Genomic DNA, 25,838 nt, shown 5'->3' with positions numbered 1-25,838 from the left:
ACTCTTGGCCAATGCGCTATCCTGCCTCAACACAGTGAGCACCACCATCATGAAGAGCACAAATGAAAAGGCATCAAAGGAGCATCTCACTCATCCTGGGGCTTTCCCCCCGTCATATGGAAATGACAGAACAACAGTGAGGGTGTCACATCCTGAGGGAGTACGTGACATAGAGATATGACCACCTGATCTGCCTTCAAGGGAGGATGTGCTGCCCCGTAATGAGGGTTATTGGCAGTGATCCTTCTCCAGGACTGCCTCAGCTGCTGAGCTGCCTTGCCCAAGGTCTTGCAACTTCCCAGGATGCACCACATCCAGTGACTAATTCAGGAGGCTATATAAAGGTCCGGCCATCTGGGTGCAGTAATTCAGAAGGGCCATGCGGGCTCCAGGGCCCCCAGGGGAGGTTGGCCGAGCCTGTTGCTGGGTTCACATTGCAGCTCAACTTTTCCCTCTGTCCCATCCTGCTTCCTGTCCCTCCCTCCAAAGGTGTTGACCTCATGGACGTTTTTAAACGAACATCTTGCTCCTCTGTCTCAGAGCCTGCTTCCTTGGGAACCCGATCCAGGACAACATCAATTCCATTGACCAGAGAAGTCTGTGGCCTCTCACTTTGTTTGGTCTCCAGTGTGACTTCCTTTCACATTACAGATCTCCCTCAACTCACGATGGGGTTACGTCTGGACAAACCTCCCGTAGGTTGAAAATATCTCCAGTCAAAAGTGCATTTAGTACACCTCAACTACCCAAGAGCACGGCTTAGCCTAGCCCACCTTAAACGGGCTCAGAACACCCACATTAGTCTATAGTTGGGCAAAATCATCTCACACAAAGCCTACTTTATACTAAAGTGTTGAATATCTCATGTAACGTGTTGAATAGTGTACTGAAAGTGAAAAGCAGAAAGGCTGTCTGGGTACAGGATGGTTTGAGTGTATCAGTTGTTGACCCTCATGATGGCCAGGCTGACACAGAGCTACAGCTCCCTGTCACTGCCTGGCATCTTGGAAGAGTCTCATACCGCTTATGGCTGGACCAGGAACAGATCCAAACTGGAAATCTGAAGTATATTTTCTGAGTGCATTTCACATTCACATCATCGTCAAGTTAAACAATTAAGTCCAACCACTGTAAGCTGGGGACTATCTGTAGTTTCAAAACCATCTGCTTTATTTCAAGAACCTTTGATTTTTCATGTTCCTGATAAATATCCAAGAACAAAAGTTTGTAAAATTCTCAATGGTCAGCTACACAAAGATTCAGTGCCCTCTTTTTTTTTTTTTTTTGGTCAGTAGACTTTATTTTTTAATTTTTATCATGAAAAAAATGTATTTTTAAGTAATCTCTACACCCAACATGGGGCTCGAACTTAGAACCTTGAGGTCAAGAGTCGTGTGCTCTACTGACTGAACCAGCCAGGTGCCCCCCAATAGGCTTTATTTAGAGCAGTTTTATTTATTTTTAATTTGTAAAAGTTTTAAATGTTTATTCAGTTTTTGAGAGAGAGTGTGTGAGCAGGGGAGGGGCAAAGGAAAGGGCAGAGAGAACGGTGGACAGAGGATGCAAAGCAGGTTCTGGGCTGCCATGACCACGAGATCATGACCTGAGCTGAAGTGTGGTGCTCAACCACTCAACAGATTGAGTCATCCAGGCTCCCGTAGAGCATTTTTAGGTTCGCAACAATATTGAGCAGAAGATACAGAATCCCCTACGATCACCGATCACCGCCACCAGCCCGCCTCTTTCCCGTACAGCTTTCCTGGATATTGACGTCCATTTCCTTTGGTTTTGACAACACGTATAGGTTATGGAAGTAAAACCTCTTTAAAACCAAACCTTCCATGAAAACAGTTTATGTGATATTTTAATTGCTATTTTTAATGCTTGAGTGCTTGGCAGGCCTGATTCCAATGGGCTCTTGCTGTGCGGCAGGTTCCCTTAACTTTGAGTCCTAGTATCCTCGTGTCTAAAACTGGAATAACAATTTGGGAGAGGATTAAATTGAGTAACATATTCAGACTGCAAGCAAAGCGCCTGGCACTTAAACATTCAGAGAATGGGCATTAAAAAAAAATTTTTTTTTTAATGTTTATTTCTGAGATGGAGACAGAGCGAGAGGGGGGCAGGGGCAGGGAGAGAGGGAGACACAGAAACTGAAGCAGGCTCCAGGCTCTGAGCTGTCAGCACAGAGCCCAGTGTGGGGCTCAAACTCAGGAACTGTGAGATCATGACCTGAGCAGAGTCAGACGCTTAACCGACTGAGCCACCCAGGCGCCCCAGAAAATGGGCATTATAATATAAAGTTGGCCCTGTGCAGGTGGTAGGATACATTTGTTTCCTGTGGCTCCTATAACACATTACCACACACTCGGTGGCCTAAAACAACAGAAATTTATTCTCTCATGCTCCTGGAGGCTGGAAGTCTGAAATCAAGGAGTGGGCAAGACTCCCTTCCCCGAGGAGGCTCCAGGGGAGAACCCTTCCTTGCCTCTTTCTGCTTCTGGTGGCTGCTGGTGCTCCTTGACTGTGGTTGCATCTGCTTACATGCTCACATCATCTCCTGTCTGCCTTCCTTTCATAAGGGTACATGTGATTGCACTGAGGGCTCACCCTGAGAACCCAGGATAACCCCCCGACTCAAGATCTTTAATTTAATCCCATCTGCAGAGACCCTGTTTCCATATAAAGGAACACTTCCAGGTTCTGGTGATTAGGGTCTGAAATCTCTGAGTGGGGGGAGGGGGGTATTTTTCAGTTTACAGCACAGGGTGACACATTTCCTATCCTGTCTTCATAAGGCATAGTCCCAAACATTTCACCTTTGATCACGAAAACAGCCCTTCCTCCCTTCCAGTTTGTCACTCAAAATCATCTGCCTTATTTCAAGAACCTTCCTCCCTCTCCCAGAAGGAACAGTGGCATCCAAAGTTGGGTAGTTTCATTAAGATCTTAGCACTGGACCGTGTTGGATTGGACCGTGTTGCTGTTTTGGAGGCATCCTTCCAAAGTTTTAATTAATCTTTATTTATTTTAGAGACAGAGAGACAGAGCACAAGCGGGGGAGGGGCAGAGAGAGCCGGAGACAGAATCCGAAGCAGGCTCTAGGGTCTACACTGTCAGCACAGAGCCTGACGCTAGGGGGGGGGTGGGGGGCGAACTCACGAACCGTGAGATGGTGACCTGAGCTGAAGTCGGACACTTAACCGACTGAGCCATCCAGGCGCCCCCGCGTCCCCCAAAGTCTGAAGTCATTTGCGGATGCTCTGTAGCGCTGTTTCTCAAACTCGAGTCTTCCAGGCACCTCTGATTCAGTAGGTGGCGGCAAGTTTGGCAATCCTAATTTTTCAAAGTGCCGCAGGAGAATGTTATCAGCGAAATTTGGAAACTTTGATTTCTACAAATTCCTGAACCTAACTCATGGAAATGGGGAAATTCCCTTTCCCGCCCGCTGGGTGTATCATGGTTACATGACTGAGGTGTCATTAAAACGGCGGGGCGGGGGGTGGGGGGCGGCGGGGAAGGGCAACCCTGAAATCCGAACACCCCTATCTGTCCGGGACTCGCTGAAAGAGTTCCCCGTCGGGACAACCGCCAGTTCCGAATTAAACAGAGGATGACGACTGCCTGGATTGGGGAGGGCCACTGCTGTCACCAGCTGGGGACCTCGTGGGTCTGACTGACCAAGCCCCGGAGGCGCCCTCCCCCGGAGACCAGACTTGTGCTCGGTGGGAGCAGCTCCAGCGAGGGGCGGGGAGGTGGCAGCTGGAGCTCCTCCAGCTCCGGAGCAGGAGTCCATACATAGAGAGGTCCAGGGGCGTTGGGGTGGGCGGGGGAGTGGCTTGTAGAGCGCCACTCCCGCAAGCCGCAGCCACTCCAGAGTGGCGCGGGCAGGGGGCGTGGGGAGACGTCGTTCTATTTATTCTGGCTGGAGAGCCGGTTGCCCCGGCCGCTCCGAGCTGCCCGAGGAGCTGTCCTGAGACAGAGAGCGGGCGGTGTCTTCGGAAAGGGCTAAGAACCCGGCGCGCGTGGCTGGCCAGGTGGGGGCGGCCGCGCTGCGCCGGCGGAACGCGCAGAAATTTTTCGGGAGTTCTGGAAGTCCCTTTGGGGATGATGAGGTTCCGAGTGTGGCTCAGCCGGGAGCGATGAGGGCGCTCGGAGTCCAGCTCAGCCGAGGGGTGTTGGGGCGCAGCCAGGGCTCAGCCGGGAGGCGATGGGGGTGCAGTGTCCAGCTTAGCCGCGGAGTGATGGGGGCGCAGTGTCAGGCTCGGCCAGGACCAGATGCGCGAGCAGGTTCCGCCGGGGGCGGGGTGGGGGGGGGGGGGGTGATGGGAGCCCATTGTCAGGTCCAGCCGCGGGTGAGAGGGGCTCGCGGTCGGGCTCAGCCGCGAGGTGGCGGGGGCGCCGGCTCAGGGTCCGCCGAGCCCAGCAGGAGCTTGCAGCCGCGTCCGGACGCGCTCAGCGCCGGGTCCCGAGCTCCCGCGGAGCCGGGCGGCGGGAGGAGCCCAGCGCGGCCACCGCCTCCTCCGGCCGCAGGCCCCTCCTCTGCCCCCGCCTCCTGCGTCCCGTCCGCCCGCCCGCCCAATCCGCAGCCCTCGGCCCAGCAGAGCCGGGCGGCTTGTCTGGCCGGCGGAGGCTGAGCGCGACCCTCGCGAGCCGCGGCGCCCGCCGACCAGGGACAAGCGCGACTCCCGGGACCCCGCTCTGCCCCGCGCTGCCGCCTCCTCCCGTCGTCGCGGGGACGCTCCGGCCCGCGCCGCCAGGGCCGAGCTTCTCTTCCTCCCCGCGGAGAAGGAGCGGAGAAAGCCGAGCGGCTGCTCCGGGAGCGAGCGAGCGAGCCGAGGCCCCTGCCCCCGAGTGTCGGGGCTGGAGGAGGAGGAGGCGGAGGCGGAGGGAAGTGCGCGTCATTCCCGGGAGGAGAGTGTTTCACCTCCAGGCTGAGGCTGCGGCTGCCAGTTGCATAAAAGCAGCGGTGGCGGCGGCGGCGGGCGCGGGCGCGGGGCTACCCGGGCTCTCTGGCCATGGAGGGAAGATCCGGACCCGGGGACGCTAGGAGCTCGGCTCCGTCTCTTTGGACCGCGGTGTAGGCACCTGAAGTAGCCGACGCTAAGCGGGGGAGGGGAAGGTAAGAAGCAAAGGGTCCCCCGCCCCCCGCCCCGCCTCCCCAGCTGCCTGCTGGGGCCACCGCGAGGTCGCCGACGGCGGCCCCGCGCACCACCGCGGCTCCCGGCGGCCTGGCATTTAGGCATCTGCTGCTGCCGAAATGGAAAACATCCTCCCGCCCCCTGAAGCACCCTCCCGCCCTCCCCCCTCGCACCGCCTCTCCCGGTCTCCCTCCTCTCGGGTTCGGGAGTAACCGGACTCCCCCGGAGTAAATCCTCTCCGTAAGAAAGGGTCTGGGAACCACGTCTAGATTTTCTTTCTTTCCGTCTCTCTTTTCATTACGTTTACGGGGGAGGAAACAATGGACCTTTGAAAGTCGGTGTGAACAGCCGCAAACTTTCCGGAGAGGGTGGGAGTGGGGGTGGGGGTGGGGGATAAACCCCACGGGAAGCTGACCACTATGAAAGGTTGATAGAATGTGCATTGCAGAGTCTGGGCTTCAGCGCGCGCGCGGACGCGTTTGGGGTGACCTTTGTCTCTTTACTGTTCCCCTGGGTTGGTGCACCCCACACCCCTTACCCCGCTTTGTGTTCAAGTCAGGGGAGGCTTTAAAAATCGCTTGCAGCTTTCTTTACAGCTGGGGAATATAGCCTAAGCCCTGGACCCCACGCCCAGCTTTCCTCTGCAGAGTTGCGAGGTCTTGGCAAAGGAGGGGGGTCCCGCTCTGTGAGGATCCCAGAATTCAGTAGTTAGTGCCAGTTTCTACATCCTTTGCAATAAAACCGAGGTCCTGATGTCCCTGGATGCTCTCTGCTGAGGGTTGTCTCCAGACCTCGCTGTTGAGCAGAAACCACTCAACTTAAATTCTCTGGGTAAGGTTAGGAAAACAGACTTTGATATATGTCTCCTTTCATCAGGAGTTGGGGTTAAGGATGGAGTGCTTAATAATTTTAAGAACTTTCATTCCACACAGAAGCCACTCACCGGCTTGTGTCCACTCTCCTGGTTTCATTTCAACCATGCGATGCCCTGTTGCATAATTGCAGGGTGTGCAGATGTTTTCAGGAGCAAAATAAGAATTTAGAGGAAATGGGATGGAAGGAAGTTTCACCTGAGCTGAGGGAGGCCTCAAGCCTCAGGGCAGCCAGACATACCTGTTGGAAACGGGTGTGTTAGAAGCGCATGTAGTTAGCCTTATGGTTCTTTGGTTTGGCAAAAATGGAGCTATTAATCTTTGACCCTTGAAGGAAGCTTGCTATTTTCAAAATTGGTCTGGGCATCATGCTCTAGTTGTGTGCCTTTGATTAGCTATTCAAAGGGCTCTTTGGGGTTTGCCTTTCTGGGCAAAGGAGAAGACAGTGGACTAGCCCTTCTGCTTAGTCAACACTGGGTAGTACCTTATGGTGTTGTATTCTCAACACTAAAGTTCCTCCCGTCAGCTTTGTGTGAACCTGCACTGCAGGGTCAGAGTCTGTGTGGGTGGAAGTCTGCTTTTGGCTTTCAATTCAATCTTCCTGAAGCTGGTTTATCTGATGAATGTGTGTTTACAGACTCAGAAAATTAAGGTTAGAAGTGAATTTTGAATCATCATCTACCTGTTCTGCTTCAACAGCCAGTGACAGAAGCCACGGGCTGTGTGGACAGGGAGGTGGAATCAGTATATCCTTACCCCTTGCTTGTTTAGATTTCTTTTGTCACAGTGGAATTGTTTGAGTTAAGTCTCCTTTGTTGATGTAACCTGTACCCTGCAAATTTTCAGGAGTCTCAGATTTCATGGCAGGAAACCAGGGGACAGCACCTCATTCCTGTTCCAACAGACCTCATCTAGCTTGTTTCCAAGCTCTCTTGGGAATGGTGAGAAGACCAACTAGAAAGTAAAGTAGTTGTGGGCCGTTTCCGAAGTTGAAAGGCTACTGTTTACCAGCTCTGTCCCTCTGGGCAGGGTTCTGAAATTGCAAATGATGATACGATGAACCACAGTGCAGAAAGAGAGCATTTAGAGGATTATCATCAAATACACAGTCTTAGACTCACATGGGATACCGTATGTAAACGTGTACCTTGTAAAGTTTTAAACGTGTACCTTGTAAAGTGCTGTAAAAGAGGAGTATTGCATCACCCACCCACCATGCATTCAACTAACAATTCTCGTTCACCCATTGTGTGTCAGGCCCTCTGGAAACAGTCTGAGTGCCCACCTTGTCAGTAGGCAGGCAGAGGGAGGTGGATGGAGTGGTTAAAGCTTGGGAAGTCCAAGGGAGCCGAGATCACCTGTGTGTGGCTTCCATCTGTAAAGAAAGATGAGCCAGTCTCTGCGTTGGAAGGAAAGAGCCTAGGCTGAGAGGAAAGGAAACAGGTGCAGGAAGTGTGTAAGTGTGGGGACCATTATGCATAGAATCCTTTAAGAATCCAGAGGAGGACCAGATTGGGAGCAGTGGGCGGAAGGAAGCAATTTGGTGAAAACTAAACTTTTCAAAATTCAGACAGAAACAGTAGGGGCAGAACACTGGTGTCAGTGGTACCATTTTGAAATGTAAAGATGGGAGTACTTGAAGGCAGAGTTCAGTCTGAAGCGAAGCTCTGACATTTGCTAACCCTTTGGTGCTGCCCAAATCCCCCAGTTCTTCACACTTTGTTCATCTGTAGAATGAGTTTAATCATATTTTATTGAATTCTTTCAGGTTTAACTTTGATTTAATTTGCTGTGCATATACTAAAGTTCCATACAAGTTAGTGCTGTTTGCTCTCGCAAGGTACTTTCAAAGTACGTTCTTTTTAGGGTACGTTCTTTTAGCCTGGGTGGCTTGAAAAGCCAAAAGTTGGTTGAGCATTCAGCTCTTGAGTTCGGCTCAGGTCACGATACCACATTCGTGGGACTGAGCTCCTCATCGGGCTCTACTGTGACGGCACAGAGCCTACTTGGGATTCTCTCTTCTGCTCTCTCTGCCCCTCCCTCTCTCTTTGTCTTTCTCAAAAACAAACAAACAAACAAACACCCCCAAAACAAAACAACCAAAACACAAAAGACAAAAAGCTTTAAAACAAACAAACAAACAAAAATATTTTCTTTTTAGAGCAATGAAGAGATCCAAATCATAACTCAGTCCAGCTGGCTCCAGTGACAGATTTCTATTTTGTTGACCCTTTCCAGAGTGTTCCGAATCCCATCTTGAGTGCAATTCTTCAGACTTTATGCTGGTTATTGTCATATGGCATTCCTCAACTTGTCCAGGCAGCTTCCCATGCCAGCCACAGGAAATCTTCTCATTGCATTCAGGTGGTGAGCACTAATTAGAATGATGGGCTGGTGCATACAGCACCTCGATTGAGAGGGGCTTGTCTGGGGCTGTTCTGTAACTGCCGTGTTTCTCCCCCGTCTCCCAAGGCAAGCTAACCCCTCTGCTTTCCTCTATCCTAACAAGATAAATATGGAAAAGGAAGGAAAAGCCATGCATCTGCATTTTCGAGATCCTGAAAATGACCCTTACTAGTTTTCTCCATGTATAAAGAGGTGTAATTTTCAACGATGCTGTTAAAGAAAAGGCTGTTCTCACAGTCAGAACAGTCGCTGTCTCGGTGAAACTTGAATCTGTAAGCACGTCTTGCTTTAATGTACTTGCCTTACTCCCCACTTGAAATGAACTTAAGCTCATCTGACAGTGTAATAAATTGCCTTTGATAGAAATCCATACTTACATATTTCAAACTATCAGTTCAGTGTGATTTTCTTGGGGCGGGAAGCAGTACAAATGTAAATCAATTTTCAGGGACATATTGGATCTTAGCCTGTAGTTTGAAGGGGCCTTAAAAATAATATTAAAATGAGGAAATTGAGACTCAGAGAGGCTAATTAGATAAGGTCATATAGTAAATTAATGGCTGAGCAAGGGACAAGAACCCCTTTGTCCCTATTTCCGGTCAGCATTTTTTTTCCCCCTCTAATGTACTCTAATTAGTTCCTGTTTGCTTTTGTTAGCAACTTAGTTATTTTAATGTTTTAATGGTGAAATGATTTGCATTCAGGCTGAGAAACCCATTGCACCCAGCTTTAAAGCAGATACTCTTTTTTGTTTGGGAGGACCTACACATGACATGATGTACACAGTGGGGGTGATGTTACTCGTAATACATTTCTGGCAAATAGGGAACTAAATGTAACCATAATGTTAGCTTTACTTGCATTTTCCATTAATAGTACACAAATTTAAAATATTGTAGAAGTGCACATTTTTGAAAAGAAGTAAGTTCCTGGAAACATTATTCAGATTTGTGTTGTGAATCATAGGTTAAAAGTATATTAGAAATATGTTGGCATGTTCTTTTGTTTTCCCTGTGTTTGCTTTGGAAGCCATTAATGTTGGTTGTCAGGAACTATGTTCAGCAAATATTTTATTGCATTCCTAAGATGTACAAGGCTCTGTGCTGGTTGCTGTGAGCAGTGCAAAGACGAATGAAGCGTAGGGTCTTTACTAAAATGTCTCTTTAAAAAAAAAAAAATGGCCCAGACTGGGACATTGTGTATGACTTAAAAGACAGGGAATTGTTGTCTCCCACCAAAATCCGTCCTTTGATCTGTTAGGCAAATCTGCATTGAAATTGTTATTAGTTAGTCTAACCTTGTAGCCAGATTTGTAACATGACACTTATTTTCATTACGTTGTAACAAGTGATAAACCTTTTATATTTATTTTATCAGGGCTCCATCTCAGTTTGGACAATAAGTAAAAATTTGGCAACATTTGGGGATTTTATATTATGAAAAGTTTGCCTCAGGGATCTTGTAGCAGTCTTAGCTTTAATAAAGTTTTTAAAATGGTGTTAACACTGCATAGAAGTGTGATTGGAACGTTTTTGCCCGAAAGGATTGCAATTTAAGATGATCCATACTGAGCCACCGAGAAAAAAGAATTGTCCCTATTGACTCTGAATTTGATGTAAGTATCTTAAAACACATGAACATCCACCACAAGCCAGATGTCTTGGTCACGTCTAGTTATGAAGTCTGTCCAAAGAGTAAGAAATTGTTATTGATTTGAGGGCTCTTGCCTAATTATTGGCTTGTACTTGGAGACGGCCAACCTTCTGTTGTTACAGTGGCCCTCACTAACGGTGACTCACTTCCCTCCAGAATGAGTCGTTTTTTTCACATACGGTGGGGTTGGGGTTGGAAAATTAATTATTAACATTTTAGGGAGTGGAAAGATTAAGTTTAGCACAAGGACAAATGCCTGATTCCTGTTTCAGAAGGAATGAGGAAAATGAGTCTTTTTTTTTTTATTGTGGTAAAAAAACACACTTCTTATTGTTTATTCATATCACCAGCGCCACCTCTATAAAACCAACTTCATATGAGGATTTAAAAAAATATATTTCATTAGTGCAAAAGACACCTTTAATTGTTCAGTGGGCACTTGGTGACAGTCATTCGCCAGCCCCCCGAGGACATGCTGAGATAGAAACGAAGGGCTGGTGATGTTGAGAAGCTAGCAGTTGGGAGCAAGTAGGGTGTGCGTGAAGGTATAGCTGGAAAGGCCAAATGGAAGATGAATCGTCTTTTCCGCATGTTAATAATGTCTTTTGATTAATGTTAATAGCTGCTTTCCCAAGTGCTTGGACTGATTTAGATACTGCCTGTCCTCTCCACATGGTCGTGCTTCACAATGTACAGTCAGCTCACGGATAACTTTCCCCCGCTGCCTACTTACCATGTGGTCTGAGCTTGGCTTTAACCTTAAAGTGTTTCTTCTTGCTCCCTGCTTGTGTTTGCAGCCGTTGAGTTGATCACGTAGCCTCTGTTTGCCTGTCCCACTGCTGCTGGCTGTGTTCTGTCCCTGCTCTGCTGTGCAAAGTCTAAACACTGCTCTAGTGCTGAGTAATTGCTCATTCACTGGTCCTCCTTGCTGACGCTCTGGCACCGTTGAGTTTTGATGAACATCGAGACTGGAGGAGGTGTGATATGGTCCCTTTGGCAGGCCTAGATTTCACATGCCCCGGGAGACCGGGCGCTGTGACTGTTTTTATTTCGGCCGGGCACTCATCTGCAGGTAACACTCTGCCTGCAAGCCTTCCAGACACTACGAAAGACTTCTGTTGGTTTCCCCACATAGTGGTCATTGTTGGACAGTGTGTTGTCATTTCAGTGGCAGAGTTCAGTGGTAGGTTTCACTTTGCACATCCAAAAAGAAGCTATTAGTAGTAGTCTGGTGATATGCATTTGGGTAAGTCAGTTCGCCAGGGCTTTTAAAAATATACCTCTGTTCCATTCGTTGAGATCTAATAAACTCAGGCGATCACCTCTTTAGAACCCCCTAGCCCAGTGTCTGCTTCATGTGCATTGTAATGACTTCTTTACTTGGCTCATCTCCTGACACCCTCCACCCCAACACTGAGCTCTGAGCTCGTTGAAGGTAGAGAATTTGTTTGTTTGTGCACCACTGGGTCCCTGTCATCTAGCAGAGTCCTTGTCTCATAAGAGATGCTCAAGCCTGAATGTTTTTCCTCTTGGGCAAGCCTTTACTCTCAGTGGGGAAAATTGTATTAAAAATAGGCTCGAGGTTGTCAGTGAAAGAAACAGGACATTTGGATTCTGGTCCTGGTCCTGCCATTGGTAGGAACTTTGCTTTGATGCTGGATTGAGGGGCCCCAGATCACTTCACTCTGGGCATCTCATTATTCATCTGGGATATTTCGTAGTTTGAAAGGCATGTCCAAACATACCCGTTATATGCTTCCTATGGTCCCTGTATCTTGATGTCTGTGTATCAGGGGATCATGGACTTTTGGTGTATCTGTGCTTGTTTATCAAACCTATCTCTGTTGCCTTTACTTTTTTCCTCCCTTTCAACATTTAAGCCAACATAACTTTCTTGGCTCTTTCTTCCTGAGAAGTATTTTCAAGATTTGTCCCCAGCGCTCGTGGAGAATGCAGCCTGCAGACAGTTCTGCCCTTTGCCGTAACCTTAATTAAATCAGCCTCCCTCAGGTCAGACGTTGGCTTCGGTTCTTTCTTTCGAAGGCCAGCTGCAAGGCTGATGACACGCCTTCATCTGCCATTGTGTGCCTCTGGCAGCCATCCGTCACTGTCAGCAGGGTGGAAGCCTCTGCTGTGTCCTCCCAGCCTGTGGGGAACAAGGGCGAAGGGGGGTGGTCCAAGGAGCATTGGGAAGGAGGGTAGAAAGGGGGCAGCTTTTCAACAGAAAGGATTAAGGAGAAAAAGGAATCTGAGGAATAATCATCAGGAAAAAGAAACAGACGTGAAGAGCAGAGGACTGGGAGGTAAACTGACCCTCTCCTTTCTCCAGCTTCCCAAGTGGAAGCCTTGTTCTTTCTCCTGTTGTGTTTACCCTTAGTTCTTTCCTTCCAGCCAGGGCCTACATACTTTGCTCTTTTAAGATTTATTTTCGACGGGGTAAGGAGTGTGAGATATTCTTCACTATCAGCCTTTCTCCCCTGTTGGTCTGAAGGTCTGTCTTTTTTCTTTTGCTTCCCTTTTGTTGCCCACGGTAATGTTCTTCAGCCTTTTCACTCTGTCAGCCATCTTGGCTTTGGGGTCAAGCCTTGCTTTTCATGGAGATGCTTAACAGATTTGGAAAAGACGGGATTAATGAGCGTGTGTGGTGTCAGGAAAATCAGACATCTGCCTCCTGTATCTTGCGTAAATGGGAGGACTATAAGAATATAATTAAAGATATGTCTTAAAGGTCACCTCTATAACTTTAAGATGCGAAAGTGTTCACTTGGTTTGCTTTTGGGTGTTAGATATCATAAATAAGACTCTTTGTTTTGAGGGATCTATATTTAACAGGAGAGTCCAGTGTAATTTGCCGAGGATATCTCCACTTTAGTGAAATTGTAGCTGGCTTGCTAATCTGAATTTCCTCCATGCAGGCCCATAAACTCAGTATTTATTGTTTTGTTGTTTTTAACATAAGCCACCTCTTTGTATTTTGGTTAATTTTTGTTTTCTGGGGGTCTACTATTCCCTGACTGTAGTATTCCAGCAAAGAGAGCAGAGCTTAACTGAAAAGTGAATTTCTTTTTTTTTTTTTTCTGAAAAGTGAATTTCTGAGCAGATACAAATGTCTCCTAGCTTTTATTTTTTCCCATTTTTATAAAACTTGATAAAAAAAATAGGATTTTAAACTATACAGTCACCAGAAGTACACAGTTATTAAAAATGCACGCATTTTACTTGGTATCTCCTCTTTTTGCTTTAAAGAATACTTATTCTGACTCAATATTTACTGACCCAAAATGCTTTTTAGTCAACGTAGGTCTTTTGAGGAGATTTATAGTTTTAAGATATTCATTTTTTTAAAAATTTTTTTTTAATGTTTATTTCTGAGAGAGAGAGCATGAGTGGGGGAGGGGCGGGGGTGGGGGGGAGACACAGAATCCAAAGCAGGCTCCAGGCTCTGGGCTGTCAGCACAGAGCCTGATGCGGGGCTCAAACTCATGGACCATGAGATCATGACCCGAGCTGAAGCTGGACGCCCAACCAACTGAGCCACCCAGGAGCCCCTAAAAGATTCTTTATAATTTCTCTGTATTGTATTCAAAACAAATTTTATGTTTACTTATTTTTGAGAGAGAGAGAGAGAGAGACAGAGAGAGAGAGAGGACAGGGGAGGGACAGAGAGAGAGGGTGATATAGAATCTGAAGCAGGCTCCGGGCTCTGACCTGTCATCACAGAGCCTGACTCAGGGCTGGAACTCACGAACTGGAGATCATGACCTAAGCTGAAGTCAGATGCTTAACCTACTGAGCTACCCAGGCTCCCCTGTATTATATATTTTTTTAATGTTTATTTATTTTTGACAGAGAGAGAGAGAGACAGAGCATGAGTGGGGGAGGGGCAGAGAGAGAGGGAGACAGAATCTGAAGCAGGCTCCAGGCTCTGAGCTGTCAGCACAGAGCCCGACGCGGGGCTCTAACCCACGGACCGCGAGATCATGACCTGAGCTGAAGTCGGATGCTCAACCGATTGAGCCACCCAGGTGCCCCCCAAGTATTTTATTTTAATGGAGTTAGTCTGTACTGGGAGAGTGATTTCCTTGTGAGGGAGGAGATAATGTGAACACTTCTTGATGCCAGACTAGAAAAATCGGGGTCTATATGTAATAGCAGTAGCTCAGCTTTGGGAGTATCATTCATCATATTTGTCTAAATTGACCAACTGGAAAAAGAAGGTAGAGGAATAAAAATTAAGATTTCTTGGCCTCTTATCCCTTCACTGCTTAGGGAAAGGTTTATAATGAAGGGCCAATTCTTCCCCTCTTCCTGGAAACATTGGCCTGGGTACGATCAGCTTAGTAAAAGTGAACCAGAGTTAATGTGAAGAAACTGTGCAAAGTGTCTTATTCCTTGGGAACATACCAGACATTTGCAGGTGATAGTGACTCGTCTTGGTTTAGAGAGTTGAAAGAAAAGCCAAAAAGGCTACCCTTTTGTGTGAGTGTGTCTTGTGTGAAGGCACCGTCCCGTTTGGAGGTCTCTGGGTATTGGATTCTCTGGGAGTATGCTTACACAAATGAAGCAGATCTCTGAGGGAAAGTGAACTTAATCTTTCCCCACCATCTGTCTGTATTCTCCCAAATAGCTCTATGTATAGACCTAGCATTTATATTGAATTCTTTTGCGGGGAGCACTGTTTAAAAATGTACTTTATCCTGTGTGCTCTGGGAATACGATATGCACTAAAAAATATTCCTGGTAACTGTCTGTAGAAGGATATTTTCCCCCCAGAAACTTCTTCAACCATCGTTTTTTTGAAAATCTTTATAATATCTGTTTAAATACACAATCTTCACAAACATATGGATCAGACTTAAGTATTTATTTGACAGCTTGAGAAACTAAAGGAGCTACAAGCCAGTTGTGCTAAGCTTATTTCTTACTGAACAGTTTTATATGATTGAAGTATTGAGCTCATTGTTTAGCAACTGTAGACGTAGTCCGAATCTACCACAAAACTAAAGAAACCCCCGACCGCCCTCCCAAATCCTAAACCTGGTTCCTTGATGTTATTCTGTGTTATCTTTTTCCTAAACATGAGAGATTGGAAGTTGAAACCATTAATTGGAAGTTCAAAGCCGTTAGGAGCTGGTTAAAATTTTAACTAGGTCATAATTACTAATAATTATCAACATCTATCATTTATTTTCAAGGTAATTCACAAATGACCACTCGTTCCTGGCATGGTTTACTTTTTATTGTGACTTAGGCATACCAGTGAGTGTGTTATGAAGAGCTACCAAGATCTTAATAAAAGGAAGTTTCCTCGGCCAGAGTTTGGCCGGTTGTACCGAAACTCTTAGAAAATGAAGACCGTAACTTGCAGAAGTGACCTTTAGATTGGACACTGTTTCCAAAATTATGTCCTTGATCAAAGAAGAATAAGCTTGAGATCATGCCAGCTTCTTGACTATTCCTATAAGCCTAAATTTTCCATTCAAAAATAAGTTCTCGAAACAAGTGCAGGCGGGATTTAAAAATGGTTAAATGAATCAAAAGCAGTGAGTTTTCATTAAGTGTTCACTATGATGGGGTCAGTATGCAGGGCATAGCATGGGCTATGAGAGCCCCTCCCCACGGGGTTGGAGGGGCTGGGCGATTGGGGGGACTGAATATACAGCTTCTGGCACTAAGTGCCCTCAAGCACCATGTAAGTGATAAGCGTATGTAGGAAGCAGTTTTTGTCTTCTATATTAATGTCTCCGCAGTAGAAAGCACGTGAAAACTCGGTCCTTTTAAATTTTTTTTTTTTTTTTAATGTTTATTTACTTTTGAGAGAAACAGAGACAGAATGAGAGTGGGTTAGGGGCAGAGAGAGGGAGACGCAGAAGCGGAAGCAGGCTCCAGACTGCGAGCTGTCAGCCACAGACCCCGATGCGGGGCTCGAACTCACGAGCTGTGAGATCATGACCTGAGCTGAAGTCAGACCTCAACTGACTGAGCCACCCAGGCGCCTCAAAACTTGGTCCTTTTAAAGAGCTCTTATTAATTTTGAATTACTGCTGCTATGTCTGTAATGAGAAGACTCCTTCAATAAATTTTTTTTTTCAAAAATTTTTCGATATTCCCCCCCCCGCCTTTTTTTTTTTTTCTTCCAAATTAAGCTCTGTGTCCAACGTAGGGCTTGAACTCACCACCCTGGGGCACAAACTCATAACCCAGAGATCAAAAGTCACATGCTCTACTGCCTGAGCCAGCCAAGTGACCCAGATCACAGCATTTATTGGCCGTCAGCATAACAACATAAAGCGGAATGGAGCACTTTCTTTTTTCCTGTGTGCCTACTGCATTTCATACTGTATTGCTAAAACTATTACAAAATATTGTGAAAGGTTGGGCTTGTCTAGGGTGCTGCTCTTTATCTTTAGAATTCCTGTTTGCAGCTGGTAATTATACCTTTAGTCACCTGCTAGATTGCACACTAGGACTGCATTTTGTAAAAATTAATGCTTTGACCTTTTTGCTTGAAGTTGTAAACATTCTCAGTTTTTCCTAAATCAGGGCAATAGATACAGATAGATTAGACAAATTTCCCAGAGCCTCAAGGATGTTAAAGAAAGATTAAGTGGGAAATTCCAGTCTGTGTATATGTGTATGTGTGGTCTATAGAGGGATATTGATCAAAGTTCCACAAGCCCCTAGTGAGTACCTACTATGTGTAAGATCCTGTGAGAATATGAAGATGAGTAAGACATAGTCCCTGTTCTCAAGAGGCTTATTATAGTTGACTGAAGGACGGACAAGTCTACACGTTAACTGGAACATAAGGCAGAGAGCAAGATGATCCAACAAGAGATTTATCTATCTATCTATCTATCTATCTATCTATTTATTTATTTTTTAGTAATCTCCACACCCAATGTGGGGCTCGAACTCATGACCCTGAGATCAAGAGTCTTACATTCTACCGACTCAGCCAGCCAGGAGCACCCTAACAAGAGTTTTACACAGAGTACAGGGCAGAACAGACAGAACTTCTTGCAGAATCCTGAGATGGAAGGGTTTCTTGGATGGGATAGCACAGTGTTTGCTGACTTTAAATGAGAATATCTCAGTTTTCTTAAAATCATGCTCTCTCTCTTTTTCTTAATATTTATTTTTGAGAGAGAGAGTGCACGAGTGGGGAGGGGCAGAGAGAGAAGGAGACAGAATCCCAAGCAGACTCTGTTCTAGCAGCACTGATGCAGGGCTCGAACTTACGAACCATGAGACCAGGACCTGAGCCGAAGTCAAGAGTCTGACAGTCATCTGACTAAGCCACCCAGGTGCCCCATGCTCTTTTATTTTTATAGGCCCAAGAAACCCTTACCAACCTGATCTCCTGTAATGTTATTGAAATTTCAAAACAAATTATTTTCTGTGATTACTTCTTGTAATTGAGTGTTCTTATCAAATGTACAGGCCCCCTCCCACCTTGAGTTGCTGTTGAAGGTTATGCATTCTTTTTATGCAAGAGAAGAATTTTGTTTCAAAGTAACAGGAAGTTTTAAAGGTTTCTTTTTGGCGAATTTTTTTTGACAAAATTAGTAGTTCTATTTAAAAAATTTTTTTAATGTTTACTTATTTTTGAGAGAGAGAGACAGAGTGTGAGCAGGGGAGGGGCAGAGAGAGAGAGAGGGAGACACAGAATCTGAAGCAGACTCCAGGCTCTGAGCCACCCATGTGCCCCCAAAATGGTAGGTTTTGAATGCTTCCCCCTTTTTCAGCATTTGCATTTTTATCTTTTAAGTTGATAGTTTCATAGTTTTAGTAATTTCTTGTATTACTTATTTTAGAGGTAAGAGGGGGAAGAATCAGCCCTTCGTTATAAACTTTTCCCTAAGCAGTGAAGGGATAAGGGGCCAAGAAATCTTAATTTTTATTCCTCTACCTTCTTTTCCCAGTTGGTCAATGTAGACAAATATGATGAATGATACTCCCAAAGCTGAGCTACTGCTATGATATATAAACCCCGATACCCACCAGACTTCTAGTCTGGCACCATGAACTGTTCTATTTTAAATATTTGCCCAAATTCCCTGTGAATATCTTTAATGGCATGATTTTATTTATTTATTTATTTATTTATTTATTTATTTATTTATTTATTTATTTATATTTAGTGATTTAACTTTTTAATTAATTAGTGCTGGCTTCGGCAGCACCTATACTAACATTTTAATTAATTAATTATTACTAAGCCTTTCGGGCTGTCATCCAGTAAATAAATACGAGATAATTCAAATACCAAAAGTTATGCTTCAAAACTTGCATGGAGTGCATTTCCCAACTCAATACGAATGACTTTTTTCCCCCCACTTTGGATTATCTATCTGTGTTTAGGGATTTAGCTCTTCAAATACATCATAAAATGCGAACGTGTTCCTTCTGTATAGTACTGTGTGCTTTCCACTAGAAAGACCGCCGTCTTAAAAACGACATGTAACGGGAACAGATTAGTAGCGTATGAAGTAAAAACATTGGTCTGTCGTCAAAACTTCACAATGACAGCTAATACTCACCTTGAAGTCTTGAAAGCCCAGAGGGACCTCTTCATCCTCTTTCTTCTGTTAGGTGCCTCTTTGTTCTCAGAACGCCAGACTCACTAATGCTGCAGGGGCTGTACTAACAATCTCGTGGATGAAACGGCCATGGGTCAGAGAGCTTGGGAACTTGACCACTGTTCTCACGGTGCTGCTCGGATCCACTAATATGTGGATCTTCCCCCATAAACACAGTCCAGTGCTGTCAACGTATTTTGTCTTCCTTAGGATTTTCGTAATGGCATTTTCTTTTCTCTGGTTTACTTTGTTGTAAGAATACAGTATATAATACATATTACATACAAAATGTGTGTTAATCAACTATTTGGTTATCCATAAGGCTTCTAGTCAACAGTAGGCTGTTATTAGTTGTTAAGTTTTGGGGGAGTCAAAAGTTATACATGGATTTTTGACTGCATGGCAGGGGATAAGTGCCCCCACTTCAAGGGTCAGCTGTATTTCCCTGGTCAATTTAACTCTGCCTTCAAGTGAGTGATTAAAGTTGAATTTAGGAATTGTGTTTTTTGGGGATGCAGTAAATCTTTTCTCTATCCTCAGTAGTTCTTACCACAATCCTCTAATGACCTTAGGATCTCACTATTGCTTATTGAATGAGTGAAATGTCAATTTTTCCCACAAATAGTTTAAATCTATAACTAGCAATAATTATATTTTTAAGTAACTGATTCATAATACTACTTGTAAAATAAACTCATAAATGTAAAGTGATATCCTAAATTTATCTTGTGTCTTTACAAATTATAATAAATTGAAAGGGAAATCTGCATAAAGTGATTTTTTTTATTGTAATTTTTTAAAAGTTTATTTATTTAGGTAATGTCTACACCCAACATGGGCTTGAACTCATGACCCCGAGGTTAAGAGTTGCACGCTCTTCTGACTGAGCTAGGCAGGTGCCCCTGATTGTAATTTTAAGATGGTTTCAACAGTATGTTACTTCTTAGGAAGAAAATGATTGTATTTGCTGCTTATGCATTTACATGTCTTTCAATAGAGTGGAGCTAATGGGCTCAAAATATATGAATAGAAATATATTTAGTTTTGGGGTGCCTGGCTGACTTAATTTGGTAGAGCATGGAACCCTTGGTCTCCGGAGTCATGAGTTCAAGCCCATGTTGGGCATCGAGTTTACTTAAGAAAATAATAAAAATTAATATTTTGCATATAGTTTTACAAAAGAGTTCTGGGGCAAACACAACCACAGTTACTTTCATTTCTTGACCATTTTAGTTTATGGCAGACACCATCTGAATTTTCCATGTGAGTCTATCATTTTATGACTGTGAAGACAAATTATTCCCAGTGGCTTGGTGGCTTCATTTAGCCTCTTACTGCCTGTTATTATACTGTGGGTACATCTGGAGACACATCATCTCCCACAAAAGGGCCCTCCAGCCTGTTAAGTAATAACAACCTTTCTCACCCTGAAACAATGAAGTATCAGTTGATTGCAGCCTCAAACAAAAGATCCCCACTCCCTTTCAGAGCAGATTATACTCATGACTCCCCTCCCGCCCTGGTGAGCCTGGCACTCAAGAATATCTAGTTTAGCCTTTTCTTTGTTAATAGAGGATCAGAAAGGGCTCTTTGTTATACTCTCTCATTTGTTCCAGCAGGATGTCTCTATTATCTCGTTCTGCTGTTTGGCACATGCGGTAATGTCTTCAATAGCACCTTGAATCATGTTCTCTTTCCTTTGTCATGGAGCTTAAGCTTCATCTAAATAATTACTTTTGTTCAGAAATCAAACCCCGCTAACCAAGTGTTTTTGACAGACACACTGACTCAGAATGTTCTTTGCCCCATGTAAAATCAGCATCAATTCCTGATTAGATTCCCTTTCTGTCCCCATGAATTTGCAGGTCGTTTGGGTCCTGGGAATGCTTACTGATGGCTTCTCTAATGACGGCATTTTATGTTTAATGGGTTTGGTGTAGTTTAGAGCAATTTGGGGGTACCCTTATGACTGGGATCTCATTCATTGTTTTGGCAAAACATGAGGGGAATTAATTACAAGGCTATTGAGTGAAATCAGGTGACTCTGAGATGCTCTAGTTATTACGGAATGGGAGAGGTTGAACACCATGTTTCTGAAACCATTCAGCACATCTTATTTATCCAGAGTCATTGCAATAAGAACATTATATAGTAGCATAGGATTTCTTTTCTTTCTTCCTTCCTTCCTTTCTTCCTTCCTTCCTTTCTTCCTTTCTTTCTTTTTTCTTTCTTTCTTCTTTCTTTCTTTCTTTCTTTCTTTCTTTCTTTCTTTCTTTCTTTCTTTCATCCCTCCCCTCCCCTCCCCTCCCCTCCCCTCCCTCCCCTCCCTCCCCTCCCCTCCCCTCCCCTCCCTTCCCTTCCCTTCCCTTTGCAAAGTAACAGAATAGGGTTGCATTTAAAACTTACTCTTTCAAAAACTTACAAGTGCTTACTATAAAAAATAAAAACGACTGACATGTGTGTGTGTGTGTGTGTGTGTGAGAGAGAGAGAGAGAGAGAGCTTCTCTTAGATAAGAATCATTTGTAGTGAACTTCTGCTTGAAGAATTCCTGAAAATATTAATGTGCTGTATTCTTTTAGACTCAGCTCAGTTCGAGTTACACCCTTGCAAATCAGAAAACTGATTTCTTTGGAATTCTTGCTTCTCAATTGTTTTGAAAGACACATTAGTGTAACGGTTAAGAGCCAGAACTCTAGCGTCCTGTTTTTTCCATATAATAGCTAATTAACCTTTCTCAGGTGCAAAATAAGGATAATGGGAGATACACAGATTTGTTGTATTAAATGCATTAGATGAGTGTGGCGCCTGAGTGGCTCAGTTGGTTGAGCATCCAACTTTTTTTTAAATGTTTATTTAGTTTTGAGAGAGACACACACACACACACAGAGCATGAGTGAGGGAGGGGCAGAGACAGAGGGAGACACAGAATCCGAAGCAGGCTCCAGGCTCTGAGCTGTTAGTGCAGAGCCTGACGCGGGGCTTGGACTCACGAGCCATGAGATGATAACCTGAGCCAAAGTCGGACGCTTCACCAACTGAGCCACCCAGGCGCCCAAGCATCCAACTCTTGATTGTGGCTCAGGTCATGATCTCATGGTTCTTGAGATCGAGCCCTGTGTCAGCTTCCACATTGATGGCTTGCTTGGGATTGTCTTTCTCCCTTTCTCCGCAACTCGGTGGTGCGCTTTCTTTCTCAAAATGAATAAATAGACATTTAAAACAAATGTATTAGATGAGTAGTACATGTAAGATGTTTAGAATAGTGCCTGGCGTAAGTACTCTGAGCCAGATTTTTTTTTTTTTAGTTATCCTAACCATAATATTTGAGTGCCTATTTTTTAAACAAATTTTGAGGATTTAAAGAGATTGTTTAAAAATGACATTCAGTTGAGTGAGTTTGAAGATCTAATTGGCTTTACTTAATGATTGATGAATCAGGCAGAATCTCATGTTAGCAGGTAGAGAGGGGCTTCGAGGAGCTGTACCAAATGGAAGGCTTATTCCAGGCAGAGGGGGCAGAAAAAGTTTTTAGCAAAGAGTGTATTGTTTCAGGCAAGGTATCTTCCTTTGGGGGAAGGCAGTGGTTTGTCAGGCAGATTACCTTGCCAGTGCTGACCAGGTTGGTTAAAGGTTGGTTAAAGGTTGGTTAAAGGTTATATTCCTGAGAGAAGCTGAACTGCAATTGGGTTCGTTGTTAAGTCTCGGTTTGCTGACGTGGCCTTAGCATAAGTGACTCCATTTTGGGCCTGTTGTCTCTCTCTCTTTTTAAAAATGTTTAATGTTTATTTATTTATTTTAATGTTGATAAAGAAAGAGAAAGAGAGAGAGCAGGGGAGGTGCAGAGACAGGGGAGGACAGAGGATCTGAAGCAGGCTCCAAGTTGACAGTGGAGAGCCTGATATGGGACTCGAACTCTTGAACCATGAGATCATGACCTTAGCTGAAGTCGGACACTTAACTGACTGAGCCACCCAGGTGCCCCAAAGAGCCCGTTGTCTCTTTTTAAACCAGCTAATGTAGACATTAGGTTTTCTCACTAAATGAACTCATAGCCTATAGTTAAGTAATAACAGGTAGAAATACTTAAGTTGCTTCACTGAAAGAAAAATCTGTGGGGAAATCGAACACCTAAACATGAAAGCTTGTCTATTGGAACTTGTTAGAGCCAACTTACGGTCTTCATATGATGCATGGACTTTAAGTTCAGTTTGAAGGGCTTATGGTAATGCTCCTCAAAAAGTGTGACCACTTGCTTTAGTGTCACCAGGGTGTGTTTTAAAAATGTAAAATCCACGGCCCTCTGCACCAGTTGAGCTGGAATCACTGGAGTGGAGAACCGAGGAATCTACGTTGTTAACAAACATCCCTGGTGATTCTTTTTTGTACAATGAAAACTGAAAACAGTTGCCTCTGAAGAGCGGCTCTCAACCAAGTTCTTGCTAGAATTACTCAGGTGACATTTAAAAGATAGAGATGCTTGGATCCTGACTTGATTGTTTGGGGTGTGGCACTGGGCATTAATGTTAGAGGGTGATTATAAGGTGCCACCAAGGTCAAGAAGCAGGAGCATTACGGGGCGCCTGGGTGGCTCAGTTGGTTGAGTGTCTGACTCTGGCTCAGGTCATGATCTCAGGGTTCACGAGTGCCAGCCCCACGTCGGGCTCTGTGCTGACAGCTCAGAGCTTGGAACCTGCTTCGGATTCTGTTCTCCCTCTCTCCGCCTCTCCCCCACTCGTGCCCTCTCTCTCAAAAATAAATAAAACATTACACATTTTTTTTAAAAAGCAGGAGCATTAGAAAACAATTGGTGGTTATATCAGGGATGTAGGCTGACTTGGTATTTTCAAAGTCATTACAGTGGTTACCAGGGAGGAATGGGCAATTCTTGCTTAATGGCTGCAGAGTTTCTGTGTGGGATGATGAAAAAGTCCTGGAAATGGATGGTGGTAACGGTCGTACAACCGCTGAAGGCACTTGATGCCCCTGAACTGTGCACTGAAACGTGGTTAAGATAGCACGTTTTATGTTACGCGATTTGGCCACCACCAAAGACGCTTAATAAAACCATCACAATTCTCACATTTCTGAACCGTAATTTTCTTCTTTTCGCAGTGACAGTGTATCATGCATGCCACTGATTCCAGGGGACACCCCCCTGCTTTCCTGCAACCTCAGAACGGAAACGGCCATCGCTCGTCTGGCTATGTTCCCGGGAAGGTTGTGCCGCTGCGTCCCCCTCCTCCTCCAAAGAGCCAAGCTTCAGCCAAATTGACCTCCGTCAGACAGGAAGCCCGGGCCACCTTCGCTTTCTCACCTGAAGAGCAGCAGGCCCAGCGAGAGAGCCGAAAGCAGAAGAGGCACAAAAATACTTTCATTTGCTTCGCCGTCACTAGTTTCTCATTTTTCGTTGCACTCGCGGTCATTTTAGGCATATCCTCAAAATACGCCCCAGATGGTAAGTGCGCACGCGTGGACATGCACGTGTACAGACGACCCAGTGCAGGAGAAGGAAGAGGGAAGGAAAAAGCGGAATGAAATTAAAAAGAAAGCCTTGTGATATCTTCACTTGGCTCTAGCGAATTAAAGGATAATTAGAGAACAGGAGTTGTAGCTGCTTATGGAAGCAATTGTTAAAGGAATCCGTGGACATGACACGGTTAAAGGATTGCCCTTCCTGCCCATTCTGCCACTTTAGCAGAATTCTTCCTGCGACTTAATCCTTTCTGGTGGGTATGATTGTCTGACTGCCAGAGGTTTTTAGTGATAAAAATGACTAAGTGTAATGGTAAAACTACATTTGTTCTTTTTTCTTTTAAGGTTTCATTTTTTTTCTCTTTTTATTTATTTATTTATTTTTTTAACGTTTATTTATTTTTGAGACAGAGAGAGACAGAGCACGAACAGGGGAGGGTCAGAGAGAGGGAGACACAGAATCCGAAACAGGCTCCAGGCTCCGAGCAGTCAGCACAGAGCCCGACGCGGGGCTCGAACCCACGGACCGCGAGATCGTGACCTGAGCCAAAGTCGGCCGCTTAACCGACTGAGCCACCCAGGCGCCCCTATATTTTCATTTTTTTTAAATGTTTATTTATTTTGAGAGAGAAAGCTCACACGTGTGAGTGGGGGAGGGGCAGAAAGAGAGGGAGAGAGAGAATCCCAAGCAGGCTCCGTGCTGTGAGTGCCAAGCCTGACACAGGGCTTGATCCCATTAACTGTGAGACCATGACCTGAGCCAAAATTAAGAGTCAGACACTTAGCCGACTGAGTCACCCAGGCGCCCCTAAGATTTCATTTTTTTTTATTTAAAAAAAAATTTTTTTTTAATGTTTATTTATTTTTGAGAGAGACAGAGACAGAATGCGAGTGGGGAAGGGGCAGAGAGAGAGGGAGACACAGAAGCAGAAGCAGGTTCCAGGCTCCAAGCTGTCAGCACAGAGCCCGATGCAGGGCTTAAACCCACGAGCTATGAGATCATGACCTGAGCCAAAATTAAGAGTCAGACACTTAGCCGACTGAGTCACCCAGGCACCCCTAAGATTTCATTTTTTTTTTTTTTAATTTTTTTTTAACATTTATTTATTTTTGAGACAGAGAGAGAGCATGAACGGGGGAGGGGCAGAGAGAGAGGGAGACACAGAACCAGAAGCAGGCTCCAGGCTCTGGGCCGTCAGCCCAGAGCCCGACGCGGGGCTCGAACTCACGGACCGTGAGATCGTGACCTGAGCCGAAGTCGGACGCTTAACCGACTGAGCCACCCAGGTGCCCCTAAGATTTCATTTTTAAGTAATCTCTATACCTAGTTTGGGGCTTAAACTCACAACCCTGGGATCGAGTAACACTGTCTTCCAACTGAGCCAGCCAGGAGCCCCTACATTTTACTAAAAAAAAAAAAAAAAAAAATGAGTGAAAATACTATGATTTGTGTTCTGTGGTTTGAAACCAGCTGGGAGACAGAGAGACAAAAAGAAGCTTCAAATATTTTTGAGGAACAATGTTTTTCCCCAAAGGAAAACATCCATTAGGAGTTTCAAGTTCCAATACATTTATCTAAAAATCACTCATTACTTCATAGTTAAATATCATGTGGGAGGTTTTAATTTTTTATATGGCCTTTGCTTTTCAAGTTGGTAATATATCAATACTTTGAATGGTTTTGAAGAAATTCATTGCCCAGTCGGCCTCA

General features: G+C 44.9%; 1 protein-coding gene across 3 annotated transcripts in view; it reads left to right on the top strand.

Moving 5' to 3' along the window:
* Positions 1-3,920: 3,920 nt before the first annotated feature.
* Positions 3,921-25,838, top strand: part of CEMIP2 (cell migration inducing hyaluronidase 2) — an 85,936-nt gene continuing 64,018 nt past the window's right edge. Inside the window, exons 1-2 of one of the 3 annotated variants that reach the window (XM_053907806.1) lie at positions 3,921-4,037; positions 23,768-24,110. In XM_053907806.1, coding sequence (XP_053763781.1) covers positions 23,780-24,110 — 331 coding nt within the window. In that variant the 5' untranslated portion in view covers positions 3,921-4,037; positions 23,768-23,779. Of the gene's footprint in view, positions 4,038-4,907; positions 5,123-12,352; positions 12,376-23,767; positions 24,111-25,838 lie in introns of those variants that run through there. The other 2 variants (XM_053907804.1, XM_053907807.1) reach the window with 2 other exon arrangements.

The sequence above is a fragment of the Panthera pardus genome, unplaced genomic scaffold (assembly GCF_024362965.1).
Source record: "Panthera pardus isolate Hobbes unplaced genomic scaffold, ASM2436296v1 HiC_scaffold_20, whole genome shotgun sequence".
NCBI lineage: Eukaryota > Metazoa > Chordata > Mammalia > Carnivora > Felidae > Panthera > Panthera pardus.
Note: the sequence above shows the minus strand (reverse complement) of the source record. Positions and strands in the feature narration are given on the sequence as shown.